Genomic DNA, 16,273 nt, shown 5'->3' with positions numbered 1-16,273 from the left:
AAAAAACGAATTGCAAAAATCACTGAGGTTGCAGACTTTTATCTCCCTCACCAACTTCAAACATCTGCTATCTGAGCAGCTAACCGATCGCTGCAGCTGTACATAGTCTATCGGTAAATAGCCCACCCAATTTACCTACCTCATCCCCATACTGTTTATATTTATTTACTTTTCTGCTCTTTTGCACACCAGTATCTCTACCTGTACATGACCATCTGATCATTTATCACTCCAGTGTTAATCTGCAAAATTGTAATTATTTGCCTACCTCCTCATGCCTTTTGCACACAATGTATATAGACTCTTTTTTTTTCTTTTTTTTCTACTGTGTTATTGACTTGTTAATTGTTTACTCCATGTGTAACTCTGTGTTCTCTGTTCACACTGCTATGCTTTATCTTGGCCAGGTCGCAGTTGTAAATGAGAACTTGTTCTCAACTAGCCTACCTGGTTAAATAAAGGTGAAATAAAAAAATAAAATAAAAAATCAATCTGTTACATCTGATCATTACTATGTGTATTTCTTTAAAAGATGAGCTCAACTATCAACAACCAGGTGTCATCATCTAACACAGAACCCCATGGTAATGAATCAGTCTCTGTTGTTGCTGTATGCAACCCTGTTGTTGTCTGACACCATGTGAGACACTTGGCAGATAACCAGAGAAGAGGCGTAAGTGAGTTTTTACCTGCTGACATTCTAATAATACTCATGTTTTATGTGCTATGTAGTGTATTATGGTATGTGTTAACAGAACATCATAACATAACACAACACATACAATCTGACATAAACGACACAATCAGTACAGACACAGGCAGAACCCTATCCTTGAAGGGGAGCTCATGTCAGCACTTCTGACTCACACCTGTAACGTTGCATCATAGGGGTCATCCCGCATCACACTGTAAACCTTGGCGTTGACCCTTGACCTTTGACTTGCTGACCTAATCCCAGCCTCCTTCAACGTCTCCCAACCAACCCTCATCCTTTGTCACTCTGTCAGTTCCGCTGTCACTGCGGCCTCAGTGTTAGTCAGAGCCACTAGGGAAGTAACGGGAGAGATGGCAAGAGACAGAGAGAGATGGTATAGTGCTGCATGGGGACATTAGTGTTGATAAGGTCACAGCTGTCAGCGGCGGACTAGGCCCTAATCCTCCCTGACTTGACCTTTCCACCACACATTAGCTCCATTAGCTGAGCAGGAGAACCTTCGCCGTTGAGCAACCTGTCACTGCCGCAATGTCACCACAACCGCCATTGAGGGGAATGGGATTGCTTGAACACACACGGGGGACCGCAAGGAAGCAAGATGATGGTTGCGAGTACTGCTCCGGCAGGCAGAAGTAATGCAGTCACACCAGATTGTCCATAAGCCTGGGTGTGGAGGCCATGCGAGGCTATGCCGGGATGTGATTCGGCAGTGGGGGAGCCTGGTGATGATGTACGTTTCTTTTCTTTCTTCCCGTGGGAAATGTCCCTATAGGTCATCTTCACCTGCCTGTTACGATGGCCAGATGATGGAGAATTGGAGCATTCTCAGGGATCTCTGGTCTGGTCTGTTTGCAATGGTCTCAAGTGCCTAGATGATGGTTTCCTGTTTATTCAACCCAAGGTTGTTTCCTCCATTGCTATTGTAATCCTTCTGCTTTCTTTCATCGGGTTGTGTTGACCAGGGCAAATGTGTCTTACACATCTAATCCTGATACCACACTGTATTACATAGAAAATATACTATCTTTGTTCCCAGGTAACACACCATGGTCTCAGTTTGTTGTTAGGCTGGGATACAACAGTAGAACTAAAGGGAAATAAGTAAAAATGCATTTTCCAGCACTGATACCATGTAATCGCACAGTAAAATCCCACAAATTGAATTGTGTTCATAGGGTTCAACAGACCAAGAACAATATGGAAACAGCAGAACAGTAATATGGAAAGTCATTACATAGAAACTACAGTCTGACTTACCTTACCTGGTAATAACCAGGAAATTGTGTTTCTCATTACTGTAATAGCAATGACTGATAATTACCATGGTTATTACCCTGTTATTCCTCTGCTATACCGAGAATAAATAAGTCAAATTCAAAATAAATAAAAAATCTTATAGCTACAAATTAGAAAGAAAAGCTGGAGTATGGGTAACAATGACAGAGAAAATAATACCCAAACAATGCCAATTCCCCTCTGTAGTCTCATATGGTGCCCCAGCCTAATTAGTGCTGTACTCTGCCTTGACTCAATGTCTGTTTGTGTGTGTGAGAGACAGAGAGAGAGAGAGAAAGAGAGAGAGCGAGGGACCGAAAGAGAGAGAGAGCGAGGGAGAGAGAGAGAGAAAGAGAGAGAGCGAGGGACCGAAAGAGAGAGAGAGCGAGCGAGGGAGAGAGAGAGAGCGAGAGAGAGAGAGTGTGTGTGTGTGTGTGTGTGTGTGTGTGTGTGAGTGTGCGTCACCAGTGTTAATAAGATCAGACAATTGTGCTGCTACTTCTGTTGGTGTCTGAGCCCATGACATTAGTGTTATAGCAGCAATTATCACCTGTCATGTTAGACAGCTGGCAGTCTCTTTGTCACACAGATGTGAAGTGGTGTAAGGTGCAGTTGCCCCTAGATTCTGATCTTGGATCAGTTTTGCATTTCCCCCACTAATAGTTAAGGTTAGGATTGGGGGAGGGGAATCTGATCCTGGATTTGTACCTATGGGAAACTTTTCATTAGAACGATGTGATGTGTGACGGCAGGACTATCTTTGACGGGAGTGTTTATATCCCATTGCAAGCGATCATGAACTCTGTCTGCCACTTGTTACAGTGAGCTGCAAGGTGGAGAACAGGTCTAAATGAGAGAGTACCAGTGTTTGTGTTTGTTTGTGAGTGTGCAGGGTCAGCTTAATGCAGGAGCCTACTGGGGCCCAGACTCTGTCCCTTATTCAGACCCATTCCATTTTTCCACATTTTGTTACGTTACAGCCTTATTTTAAAATTGATTAAATAAAACATTTTACACATAAATCTAAACACAATACTCCATAATGACAAAGTGAAAACAGGTTTATAGTACAAAAAAACAAAAACAGAACTTATGTAAATGTGCCATTTCAGTTTATTTATTTTTTTGCAAACATTTCTCGAAACATGTTTTTGCTTTATCAATATGTGTTGTGTGTAGATTTATGAGGTCAACAAAACGATTTAATCAATTTTAGAATAAGGTTGTAGTGTAATGTAACAAAATGTGGAAAAAGTCAAGGGGTTTGAATACTTTCCAAATGCACTGTATGTATTATGTATACAGTATATATATTTCCTCCTAATCCTCCTAAGGCTATTGTTTGTTTGAATTCAAGACCAGATTGAAAGCCCCAGGGCCTATTTCTTAATCAGTCCCAGTGTGTGTGTGTGTGTGTGTGCGTGTGTGTGTGTGTGTGTGTCATATGCAACTAAATTAAGGTGGGAATTATTCTGTCTTTATGATAGTGTTTCAAACTGAGTATGCCAGTGTTTATATAATGCAAAGATAAGTGCATGGTTGTCCTCTATATCAGTGTATGTTTGGACATATACACTGATTTTACAAAACATTAGGAACACTCTTTCCATGACATCGACTGACCCTAGTGAACCCAGGTGAAAGCTATGATCCCTTATTGATGTCACTTGTTAAATCCACGCCAATCAGTGTAGATGAAGGGGGAAGACAGGTTAAAGAAGGATTTTTAAGCCTTGAATAAAGTGAAACATGGATTGTGTGTGTGCCATTCAGAGGGTGAATGGGCAAGACAAAATATTTAAGTGCCTTTGAACAGAGTATGGAACTAGGTTGCCAGGCGCATCAACATGAGTGTGTCAAGAACTGCAACGCTGCTGGGTTTTTAACTCTCAGCAGGAGCAGTGTGAGGGAATGAAGGAGAGCAGAGGGAATGAAAGTAAGCAACGAGAGGGAATGAAGGAGAGCAGAGGGAATGAAAGAGAGCAACGAGAAGGAATGAAGGAGAGCAGAGGGAATGAAAGAGAGCAACGAGAGGGAATGAAGGAGAGCAACGAGAGGGAATGAAGGAGAGCAGAGGGAATGAAAGAGAGCAACGAGAGGGAATGAAGGAGAGCAACGAGAGGGAATGAAGGAGAGCAGAGGGAATGAAGGAGAGCAGAGGGAATGAAGGAGAGCAGAGGGAATGAAAGAGAGCATCGAGAGGGAATGAAGGAGAGCAGAGGGAATGAAAGAGAGCAACGAGAGGGAATGAAGGAGAGCAGAGGGAATGAAAGAGAGCAACGAGAGGGAATGAAGAAGAGCAACGAGAGGGAATGAAGGAGAGCAGAGGGAATGAAGGAGAGCAGAGGGAATGAAAGAGAGAAACGAGAGGGAATGAAGGAGAGCAGAGGGAATGAGGGAATGAGATGGAGGGGGGAGAGTCCGTGTAAAAAAAGGACAGTTTTTTTCAACCTGCATCTCTCCGTCTCCCTCTAGAACACAGCACCTGCACCCCATATGGCACCCCTCTCCCTATATTGCGCACTACTTTTGACCTGAGCCCTATGGTTTTCCCTATGGGTCCCCGGTCAGGACTGCACTATCACAGGAATAGGGTGCCATTTGGGAAACTGCACAGCAACAGCAGTTGTTGCTCTCGGAGAGTGTGTTGAGGTCAGACAAAAGAGGTAGCCAAGCCCCCTGCAGCAGCATTCTCACTGGGTGCCTCCTGCCCGTCAAAGGCCTGAAATGTCAGACAGAATACTAAAAACCTGATAAATGAGCTGAAGTAACATAGAAAGTATGGATAAGAGCGTCTGCTAAACGACTAAAATGTAAACTGTAGAAAAGTGAGACCGAGTTTGGAGGGGGAGGGGGGAAATGTTGATATACAGTATGTGATTACATCAGCCTGTATGTGTTTGTCACTGCAATCTTTAAGTCACAGTTCTGTGACTTTAAAGCTAAAGGCCTGGCATGGAGAAATACATAATGAAAGTGTTTATTTTAGTCACTAAAAATGAGAGGTCATATAACATAAGGGAGGTCTTGGTCTCCATCTCCACATGGCTTCTATCTCTACATGGCCTCTATCTCTACATGGCCTCAATATTAACATGGGCTCTATCTCCACATGGCCTCTATCTCTACATGGCCTCTATCTCTACATGTCCTCTATCTCTACATGTCCTATATCTCTACATGGCCTCTATCTCCACATGGCCTCTATCTCCACATGGCCTCTATCTCTACATGTCCTCTATCTCTACATGTCCTATATCTCTACATGGCCTCTATCTCTACATGGTCCTCAATATCTACATGGCCTCTATCTCCACAAGGCCTCTATCTCCAATGGCTTCTATCTCTACATGGCCACTATCTCTACATGAGAAGAACAATTTTCTCTCTCTCCCAGAGCTGGCTACTCCAGAGCACTAAATTTGATAACATCTCTTTTTGGTCATCACCAAAGTGTCATTACCCATCAGTTTAACAGATAGCGCTGACCGGGTTCATTTTGATCAATCAACCAATCAATATATTCTATGGTGTTATATCACCATGGCTAGATAATGGGTATTGGTTGAGTTTTACCTTCATTCTGTACAAAGAAAGAGTGACTTATTTCAGCGTCTTGCATCGCAGTAATGACCTAATCCTAAATCATTTTTAGAGACCATTTTTTTCACCTTTATTATATTTTGCCTCTGAATAAGTGATTGATTATAATGAAATTGTTTATATTGACAAGAATCAATGTATCGTTACAGTCCAACTCAACCCTGGGATTTCTTTCCAGACTTATTGTTCTTCACATCAAAAGCTGTGGCCAAACACAACCAACGTTGTTTTTTGCATTTCTATTTTATAAAGAATCTTTTAAAAAAGACAAGTTCATATGTCAGATTGGTTTACAGTAAACCATAACTGTGAAACAGGTCGTGCAATCCCCCCCTTTTTATTGCCTATTTTCATGTGCGCTTAGGGAGTGCTCAAGGTTGTTGTCCGTGGCTTTGTTCTTACACAAAGTAACTAATCTCCTTGAAGCAGAGGTGCCTTGTAATTGCTGTGGAGCGTTGTTCAGCAGAGATAATAAGAAATCATAACAGAGAGTCGGACACACAGGTTTCTATGCTGATACAATGGCTTGGCCTTTTGCTGCATCTCAGGGGCAAGATTAGCTTCTCTACCCACATCTCTTTTCACAATCATTCCCCCCACTACACAACTCCCTGCATACGATCTATCAATTACTTCCGGCTTTTCAGTTGTTAAAAGCTCAGTGTTGTTAAAGGCTAATGGAAATGGGCCTTAAGCACTTCTCTACTCTCTTTTTTCCATTCCACAAGGCATAATAAACCTTTTTGACTTCTTTAGAATTGAAGCCCCCACACCCCCCTTGCAGTTACTTTAGGCCTATACAGTGTACGTGAAGCAACTGCAGTTATGTTTAAAGTAAACAGTCATGTGGAAAACGCCCACGCGCCTCATGATGTTACAAGAGAAGGAAGGAAAGCATGATCTTCGTGCGCTTTTATCTTGGGTTTAGAGGAAGTGAAACTCTTATTTGATTGGCGGTGTTTGGATTCGTGTTTTCCGTTTCAGCGATAATGGCCTAGGGCTGCGTTTGAGCACCTTTTGTTCGTGCAGTGGGTGGAGGATCAATCCTAGAATCAAAGTTCTTCTAGCTCCATTTTCTCCTCTCTTACCCTCAACCCTAGTTGAAGCTGGAGAAGACACTTTGTTTTCTGAAGCGGGAGCTGGGTAACTTGGAGAATTGAATGGAAGCCCAATTTGACCTTTTTTCTTCTTCTCCAAAACCAAACCTCTTATCTTCCAAGGTCTGTCTCCAACCTGACAAGTAACAATTTCATTTTTCACAGAAGACCCACGGGAGGCAACACATAATGTTTTTGTGTTTGTCACACTGTGGCACATTTCCATCTTTTATTTAAAAAATACAGAAGATTAGAAGGAAAGACTGGCTGGTTTTTCAATCTTGACAATTTTGTTCAGCATTTGGAAACACATTTGGTCAAATCCTCAGAAAACATTTCACAGTACTGTGGACTGTAGGTGGATCGTTACAATCCTCTGTAATAATTCCATTATACACGGTAGATTAATTCAACGTTTTTTTTCTTGTTTTTCTTCCTCTGATAGACTCATTTCTCCTTCTGACAATAACAATACAAAGGGAACCCCGGAAGACAATGAAATGGAATCATTTTTGTCACGGCTGTTAACAATTTACATTGCACTGACAGGAACCAAACTGATGTAATATTACTTTACAATCTTCGACTGTGACATTTTAGTGCTGTAGCCCAGCATACACTCAAAGCACTAGTCCCCACAAAGTTGACAGGGCACACAACCCCATATTTCACTCTCTCCTGTTTTAGTTTATGGACACCAGTGGCCACCTCTCCCTAGAGCAGTGTGAAGGGACTGCAGGGCTGTGACGGTAATGAGAATGAATGGTTCTCAGCACTCTGGCACTAAATCGCTGATGATGTTTATGGCACACATTTCCATCTTGCCGTGGCAAAACCTTTCACAGTCTTTTGTGACTATTAAGTCAAGCTGCCAAAATGTCCCTCTTCTCAGTGTTCTCAACAGGTAAGGGAATGAGGCACCACTCATAAGCCTAATAGCATTTCAATAAATCCACAGGCAAACGGGAGAAATCGATCCCTGTAATACCGTGCATATTACATTGGCAAACACCTCTAGGAACGATGTTCCAACCCTGTTACCTTATGCCAACCCTGTTGTACAACACTACTCTGTGACCCTGTCAAAACTGATTATCTTCAGTAGCCTTGACTCAAGATGAGATTTGCAGACAAATTGAACTATCATCAACTAGACATTGCAGCAATGTATTGAGGTTTCCAACAGAGATTGCTGTTTTGTGAATTCAGCTTAAGTTACTCTTGAGTAATTTCTGTGTGTGTAGACTCCCTTACTGTCTTGAGTAAGTCATGGTACAAACAAAGTGATTACTCACTCTTGTATTTTGGCACATCTCCCAATTGTAAGTCTTCTAACAACTAAAACATTCTGTACTTCTGAGAACTTCAGTCTCCAACTAATTCAGAATGTTTGGCACAGGCACAATTTTTGCCTTTGTGCTGGAGGAGCTCATGTAATTTGGCATCCTGAATGTGAAGGGAAATGTAAAAGTTTTAGGCAAACAGAACATTTATGAGAAGTATCCTTGACAAAATATATGTATTTGTTTTGATTTGACTCAGTGTGTCCTCGCACACTGAGAAGCCGGCGATGAGATGATGAGATTCATTTGTTATATTCAGACTCCCATTAGAGCTATCCATGCTCTGCAGAATCCCTGTTGTGAGGCACCACTAGGAGTCCAGGGCTAGATTGAAGCATTACATTGCACCCCCACAGATCCTGAGATTCCATTTGGTTTTAAATGCAATGTAAATGTGAACAGACTTTTCCCTTAAGTCTCTCTTGGGGCAGTGCTCTTTCTGAGGTTATCTGAGGTCTCAAACTGTCGATTTTGTTTGTTAAACTGTGTCAAACCAAGTCATTTTTCTGCATTTTGAGATGGCAGCCTTTTGACATTGGTGAGAGTACTGGGAAATACATTTGCTGTGGAAAGTCAGCATGAATATTGTTAATGTCGCCAACAGTGGCAAAGACAATACTCAACTGAACTGTTTATCATGAGTGGAAGTAAACAGTTTGTGCAGGCAGGTATATTTCCCTTATGCATACAGCACAGAGTAGAAATAATGCTAATTCATACAGTATGCTGTCTTTGAAACAGACATGCACCTCAAAATAGTTCATCTCAAATGCATTTCCTTGATTCCTTGCATCCTCTCTCCTCGCCTCTCCCTCAAAACGCATTGGAGAGGATCCTAGATTTGTCCTTCAGACAATCTTCTCCAATGTACTTTGAAAAGGAGGCAAGGTGAGATAATGAGATGAAATACAATTTATTAGTAGGAGAGGGGGCAGAGGAGGCACATTTTATGAACAGAATGGCGTAAAAACCCAAGAGTCAAACATATAGGTCTCCTTCTCAAGTCAACAGTGGTTTCACCCACAGAACGTCCCAGTATTTTTTACTACCTGACACTGTCACCCTTTGCTTACCTGAAGATGATGTTGGCAGTAATTTCGCCAAGATATCAAGTCCTGTCTAAATCTGTGAAAGGCTGCTACCTTGCCTGCATGAACTAAACAAATGTGCCCCTTATGAGCACCAGCAATGCCTCATGTAACACAATGTTGATTCCACTAATGGACTGAGAAAATGTTGGATTGTCTGGGGAGAAAGGCATCATGACTCATCAGCCTGATCGATATTCAACATGCCATCCATCTTGCAACTGTCTGGATCTGGACCATGGGATGACTGGTAGATAAATAATCGTATATAAAATACTAAAATACACTTTTTACGTATAGTAATAAGCACATATTACAACAACTGTTCAGCAAGAGCACTTAATAACATCAGATATGAGATAGAAATACAGGTTGCCATAGAAACAATAGATACACATTAGACAACTTAAGAGCTGTAACTGTCAAAATGGAAGCATAATAAGGAAGCCTGTAGACAAGACAAGACTATGTTTGCGTCTCAAATGGCACCCTATTCCCCTTAAGAGCCCTATGGGTCTGGTCAAAAGTAGTGCAGTATATAGAAAATAGGGTGGCATTTGGGACATATAATCCTCTCTACCACCCTAATATAGCACAGCAGTTCTTATGTTTGCTGTGTCTGTTCTCTATGGAGATTCATCTAATCAATGGTTGGATGATGTTTATGAAAGGCACATCTCATAAAGCTGCAGCTTATTGAATTAAGAGACGGAAATCGACCAAGTACGTCTCCAGAGAGAGCAGAAGTAAAGATTTGGTTTATGTCGTCTGCTTTCCCCCTTTTTTTTCGCATTATAGGAAGTAAAGAGCCAAAGGATTTTCCTGTATAAAATGTTTGGACACAGTGTACCGGAGATGTTGATATAGTAGAAACACAATTCAGCAAGACCTTGAATACGTGTTATTTTCTTTAGCGAGACATTCAAGTTTTCCTCCTACAAAACGATATAAAAGCCGGCTGTGTCCTGCACGTACCTTGTACCGAACCCTCCTCCAGAGAACCCTGTCTCACGATATTCATACCCTTTCAAGATGCGTTCTCTAAATGAGGCTAGCTGCTGTCAGCAATGCACCAGTCCGTACTTCAGTGTTGATTCCACTCATGTACACACACACACGCACACAAACACTCGCACACACACATGGGTGTGTGACTGTGTCTCTCAGACAGACATGGTGCTTGACCTATACTGTGTACATTACAGTAGATAACCACTGTGTGCTGCAAGAGAATCTATAGCTGGATATGTCTGATCATCTCTGCTGCCAGCAATAGAAAGACACTGCAGTCATTTGTTGCAATGAGGATTGAGATGGGAATGAATGAGACTAAAGACAGATCAAGTTGAACAGTTACATGGGATAATTTTTTATTTGATGGTTGCTGTGATGCATTTGCGGTTAAAAAGGCAATTGTGATGTTAATAGAAGTACTCTCCTAATACCTGGTGTCATCATTACCGTAAGCCTTACGTCAACATAAATGGCAGGCAATGAAAGTTGAGTGTGAATATTTCCATGTGATAATGGGTTGGAGTATTTATGAATGTGGGATGATGTGGCCGAATGCCAGCACCTTATCCTGTAAATTTTTTCGCTATGCGAGCCAATCCCCATTAAGTCAACCATCCATGGACACTATCTAACTAACACATTGCATAGTCACCTTTGCAATTGTCCATATTTGGACAGCCTCTGTCTCAGCAGGACTTTCAACTGTTTGATTAGTCTTTCTTCATCCTGTCCTTCATCTCTGTTCAGCCCGTTCAATTTCTTGTTTGTTTATACCTTCACTAACAGCTACATTCCCTCTCCCTCTCCTTGCCCCATTTAACAGAAATGATTGGTAATTACCGTTTGTTTGTGTTCTCTGTTGAACATAGCTCAGTTAAGTCAATAGTTCATTGCTACATCATTAGCGCTTTATCTTTTGTTTTTCTGTGGTGGTGCATGGTCCGCGGACTTGCTTCCATCCATAGCTTCTGTATGCTTATTTTGACTGGGCTACTGTGGCAACATTAGTATTAGGATTCATTGTTGCACTCAGGAAAAAAAATATCTAACAAATGCTTCATCGATCTAACATCTACCCTGACGGTACCCCCTTGGAAGCAGCGCTGTTGCTCACCAGGCTAGCATGGCTCAGTTGGCAGGGCATTGCGCCTGCAATGCCAAGGTTGTGGGTTTGATACTTGCTGGGGCCACCCATATGAAAATGTATTCATGCGCTACTGCAAGTCGCTTTGGATAAGAGCGTCAGCTTTAACCCCCTGAGGTTGATGTCTGCGACCCGCTGAAATCAAATGAGCATAATAAAACAATCCCCATAAAATCTGTCAGTTTAAGACAGAGAACTGTTTTTTTTGCATTGAATGCGTCTCAATCCATCGCATCCACCAACGTAATACTTCCATATCTAAGGTGAACGGTGACAGAGCTAGAGCGGTGTTTGTCAGACCCTGTAGCCTACAAACGATTATGATCCCTCTAGGGAAAGAAGAGACTGTCATGAACACGACAATGTCCTCCGTTTTGACCCCCACAAGCATCGTGGAACTCTGCCAACTTATTTATTTAAAAAATATATATGTTTTACTTTTTCTTCCTAATTTCGTGGTATCCAATTGGTAGTTACAGTCTTGTCTCATCGCAGCAACTCCCATACAGACTCGGGAGAGACGAAGGTCGAGAGCCATGCGTCCTCCCAAACACAACCCAACTAAGCCACACTACTCCTTTACACAATGCCCGCTTAACCCGAAAGCCAGCCACACCAATGTGTCAGAGGAAACACCGTACACCTGGCGACTGGGCCTGCATGCATGCGCCCAGCCCGCCACAGGAGTCACTAGAGCACGATGGATGAAGGACATCCTTGCAGGCCAAACCCTCCCCTAACCCGGACAACGATGTGCCAATTGTGCGCTGCCCCATGGGTCTCCCGGTCCCGGCCAGCTGCGACAGATCCTGGACACATCTAGAACTGCAATGCAGTGCCTTAGACCACTGCGCCACTCGGGAGGACCCATCAGCCAACTTCTGTCTGTAGCGTACAAACAGTTTCGGCTACACACTAATATGATCCCTTTATGTAAAGGATGCCTATCGGCCTCACAAGACTCATCTGAATGTCCCCGGGACCAGTCGAAAACATTTATGGAAGTACAAAACATGACCAAAAGTATGTGGACACCTGCTCTTCGAGCATTTCATTCCAAAGTCATGGGCATTAATATGGAGTTGGTCTCCCCTTTGCTGCTATAACAGCCTCCACTCTTCTGGGAAGGCTTTCCACTAAAAGTTGGAACATTGCTGCAGGGACTTGCTGCCATTCAGCCACAAGAGCATTAGTGAGGTTGGGCACTGATGTTGGGCGATTAGGGCTGACTTACAGTCGGCGATCCAATTCATCCTAAAGGTGTTCAATGGTGTTGAGGTCAGGGCTCTGTGCAGGCCAATCAAGTTCTTCCACACCAATCTCGACAAACCATTTTTGTATTGACCTTGCTGAATCAGGAAAGGGCATTCCCCAAACTGTTTCCACTATGTTGGAAGCACAGTATTGTCTCGAATGTCATTGTATGCTGTAGCATTAAGATTTCCCTTCACTGGAACTAAGGGTCCTAGCCTAAACCATGAACATCAGCCCCAGACCATTATTACTCCTCCACCAAACTTTACAGTTGGCACTTTGCATTGGAGCAGGTAGCATTCTCCTGGTATCTGCCAAACCCAGAGTCATCCGTCGGACTGCCAGATGATGAAGCGTGATTTATCACTCCAGAGAACACGTTTCCACTGATCCAGAGTCCAAAGGCGACAAATTTTACACCACTCCAGCCAGCACTTGGCATTGAGTATGGTCATCTTAGGCTTGTGTGTGGCTGCTCAGCTATGGAAAAACATTTCCTGGAGCTACCAACGAACAGTTATTGTGCTGACGTTGCTTCCAGAAGCAGTTTGGAACTCAGTAGTGAGTGTTGCATACGAGGACAGATGATTTTTACGCTCTACGCAATTCAGCACTCAGCAGTCCCGTTCTGAGAGCTTGTGTGGCCTACCACTTCGTGGCTGAGCCGTTGTTGCTCCTAGACGTTTCCACTTCACAATAACAGCACTTACAGTTGACCGGGGCAGTTCTAGCAGGGCAGAAATGTTGTCTTGTTGGAAAGGTGGCATCCTATGACAGTGCCACGTTGAAAATCATTGAGCTCTTCAGTAGGAGTGTTCTAATGCCAATGTTTTTCTTTGGAGATTGCATGGCTGTGTGCTCGATTTAATACACCTGCCAGCAACGGGTGTGGCTGAAATAGCCAAATCCACTCATTTGAAGGGGTGTCCACATACTGATTTTTCTTATATTTCTCAGATATAAGATAAACACTTTTTTGGGGGGAGGGGACTATCTGTTGTTCCGTGTAGTGAGTTGGTTATTCAATGAGCTAATAGTAGTAAGGACAAATGTTTCCTCAAGTATTTGTTTTAAATATTTTTTAGATACTTCAACGGCTTAAAATTCTAAATCAAATTATCCTTGGTATGACGTTCTTAAAACAATTCCATTTAGCTTAGTAGACAGGACGTAGACTCTTGTGGTTTAATGGCATATATCACTAAATGTGTGTGTACAAAATGAAATGATATGGAAACTATTTTGACAATATACCCTTTTTCTCTGTTTCAGGGGCCAGTGCGGTGTTTACCCAGCAGCCCACAGATCTGGTGGTGGTGGCGGGTCAGCCAGTGACCCTGCCCTGCTCCATCCCTGGGTACCACGGCATGGTGCTCTGGCTCCGAGATGGCATGGCCCTGGGAGTCAACAGGGACCTCTCAGGTAGGAAAGCCCCTTACTTATTACGGTATCACTTTACTTAGAATGGTGATAATGTGGCATTTATCAAGATTTCAGAAACCCTTTATATCTATATCTAAAAGCGGTACCGGAGCGCCAATTCTGGGACCTAAAGGCTCCTGAACAGCTTCTACCCCCAAGCCATAAGACTGCTGAACAGTTAATCAAATGGCTTTCCAGACTACTTAAATTGACCCCCTTTTTATTTGCACTGACTCTCTTGCACTGGCTCTATGCACACTTACTGGACTCAACACACACACTCACACATACTACACTGACACTCCAACTCACACATACACACACACTACATAAGCTCACACAGACATACACATGAATATTGACGCCACACACACACACACACACACACACACACATAGACACACGTTCACACTCTTTTACATAAGCTGCTGCTACTCTGTTTATTATCTAACCCAGTTGCCCTGTTACTTTTACCCCTACCTACAGTGGTTCTTCCTTTAATAGTTACATCATACCACCAGTGGAGGCTGCTGAGGGGAGGACGACTCATAATAATTGCTGGAATGGAGTTAATGGAATGGTATCAAACATATGGTTTTCATATGGTTGATACCTCTCCATTGACTCCATTTCAGCCGTTAGTAAAAGCCATCTTCCCCTTAACAGCCTCCACAGCTTGCGGGTTGCTATGGAATGGTATAGCATGTTGGGAGTGCATGACGTCATAGTATTTTACTGTCAGCCATTGTTGCCATTAATGCTAGTTCGACCACCAGAGGACGTCTTTGAGAAGCTAAGTTATTGAAATGACATGGAGCTGTAGGCCTAAGAGTCATGTTTACTGTAGCTGTTTTAGCGTGACTTACTTATTGGCATAAAAGCCTACTTCAATATACAGTATATCAATCAATCATTCATTAATTTGTGCATGTCATCACACAGCATACAAGCCACCCATGTCTTTAAATACAGTCAAGCATTTTAGTTATGAAGCAACATTTTTTTTAAAGGGAGCCTTGCATAATTAAACAATGAATAAACCGCAACATGTCAGCTAAAGCGATTGAATTTATGAATGCATTTGACTGTTTATAATATTGGCTGTGCATTTTTTGTTGTTAGAACAGACTGTATGGGATTAATTACAACGTGACCGGTTGGGAGCAGGCCTAGGCTACTAAGCGACTGGCAGGGAAGAGCAAAATTTCCACACCCTAATTATAGGCTAACCAACACCCAAACAGAGATTCAGTGAAAATAAAAATCGTATTTATTTATCAAGATCAGTCTTCATGCTTGTCTCAAAGCAGCGCGAAACAGTGCTGAAATAGTTGAATACACGCGGGTAGGCTATTGCTTCAAATACTATTATAACAATTGAATGACTTTGGGTGTTTCAGTAAGCAACAATTTGTTGCCTTCAATTGCATTAGCCTACTTAATACCAATATTTCTGTAATTCAGTGATATTTATTCCCATAGTAATTTGTTACATTTACTTGTGGAATACATCCAGATGTGGTTAGAAAACAGTGCATGTGGTGGGCTATGCAAAGAGATAGGTGAAGTGACATGCCATTAATACTTTTAAAGTCCCTCAACTCGGCAAGAATCTATTGTCCTGCTGATAGCCCATCAATGGTGAATGACTTCTTTTGTGGCTACGTTGTTGCATACTTACAGTACAGTGCACTTTCACTCCATTATCCTTTTGCATGTGCTCCAAAGGGATAATATAGGTTAATTAAATAATCAAAAGGCAAAATTGTATTATTTTTTAGCCTAGTGGATATAAGTATTTTAGGCATATCATGTAATTAGGCCTCATGTAAAATCATTGTCAAAAGTGCATTGGATAGTGTTGCATGACAAACAGGTGCTGTTAGATTACAATATAATTAATTTGCCAGTTTGGAAGACTGTAAACAACACTAAATAAAGTATAAGTAATACCAGAGAGTCTGTTCTAATTAACACAGAATAGCAAAGCTTAAAAACTGCAAGATTTGTGAACTTGCTTTATCCAACATTTTGCAGGTGCATGAGGCTTGGTGATCATAGAATAAAAAAGGCAACAGAAGCAGGAACAGCATAGGGCTGAGTGATCCACTCATTCCTGGCTTTTGTTCAAAATAAGTAATATTTTAATGCAGGGTTAAAGACACATTCTTTCTAATTGTCTTTAGTATGCAGTCTCTGCTCTCGCTACAGCTAATTTTGTTTGAATTATTCTGTTGATTATAATAAATTCATATATTTGTAGGGGTTGATGCATTTTTCGTGAGGGCAAATCAGGTCTCTGATATTGAGTTAGAAAT

General features: G+C 42.1%; 1 protein-coding gene across 2 annotated transcripts in view; it reads left to right on the top strand.

Annotated features, from left to right (window-relative positions):
• kirrel3a (kirre like nephrin family adhesion molecule 3a) overlaps window positions 1–16,273 on the top strand; it is a 272,346-nt gene that overhangs the window by 119,489 nt on the left and 136,584 nt on the right. For both annotated transcript variants that reach the window (XM_021617614.2, XM_021617613.2), the window contains exon 2: window positions 13,806–13,955. In XM_021617614.2, the coding sequence (XP_021473289.2) occupies window positions 13,806–13,955 (150 nt within the window). The remainder of the gene's footprint in view (window positions 1–13,805; window positions 13,956–16,273) is intronic.

This window comes from Oncorhynchus mykiss, chromosome 10, assembly GCF_013265735.2.
Source record: "Oncorhynchus mykiss isolate Arlee chromosome 10, USDA_OmykA_1.1, whole genome shotgun sequence".
NCBI lineage: Eukaryota > Metazoa > Chordata > Actinopteri > Salmoniformes > Salmonidae > Oncorhynchus > Oncorhynchus mykiss.
This window is presented reverse-complemented; position numbering and strand designations above follow the sequence as displayed.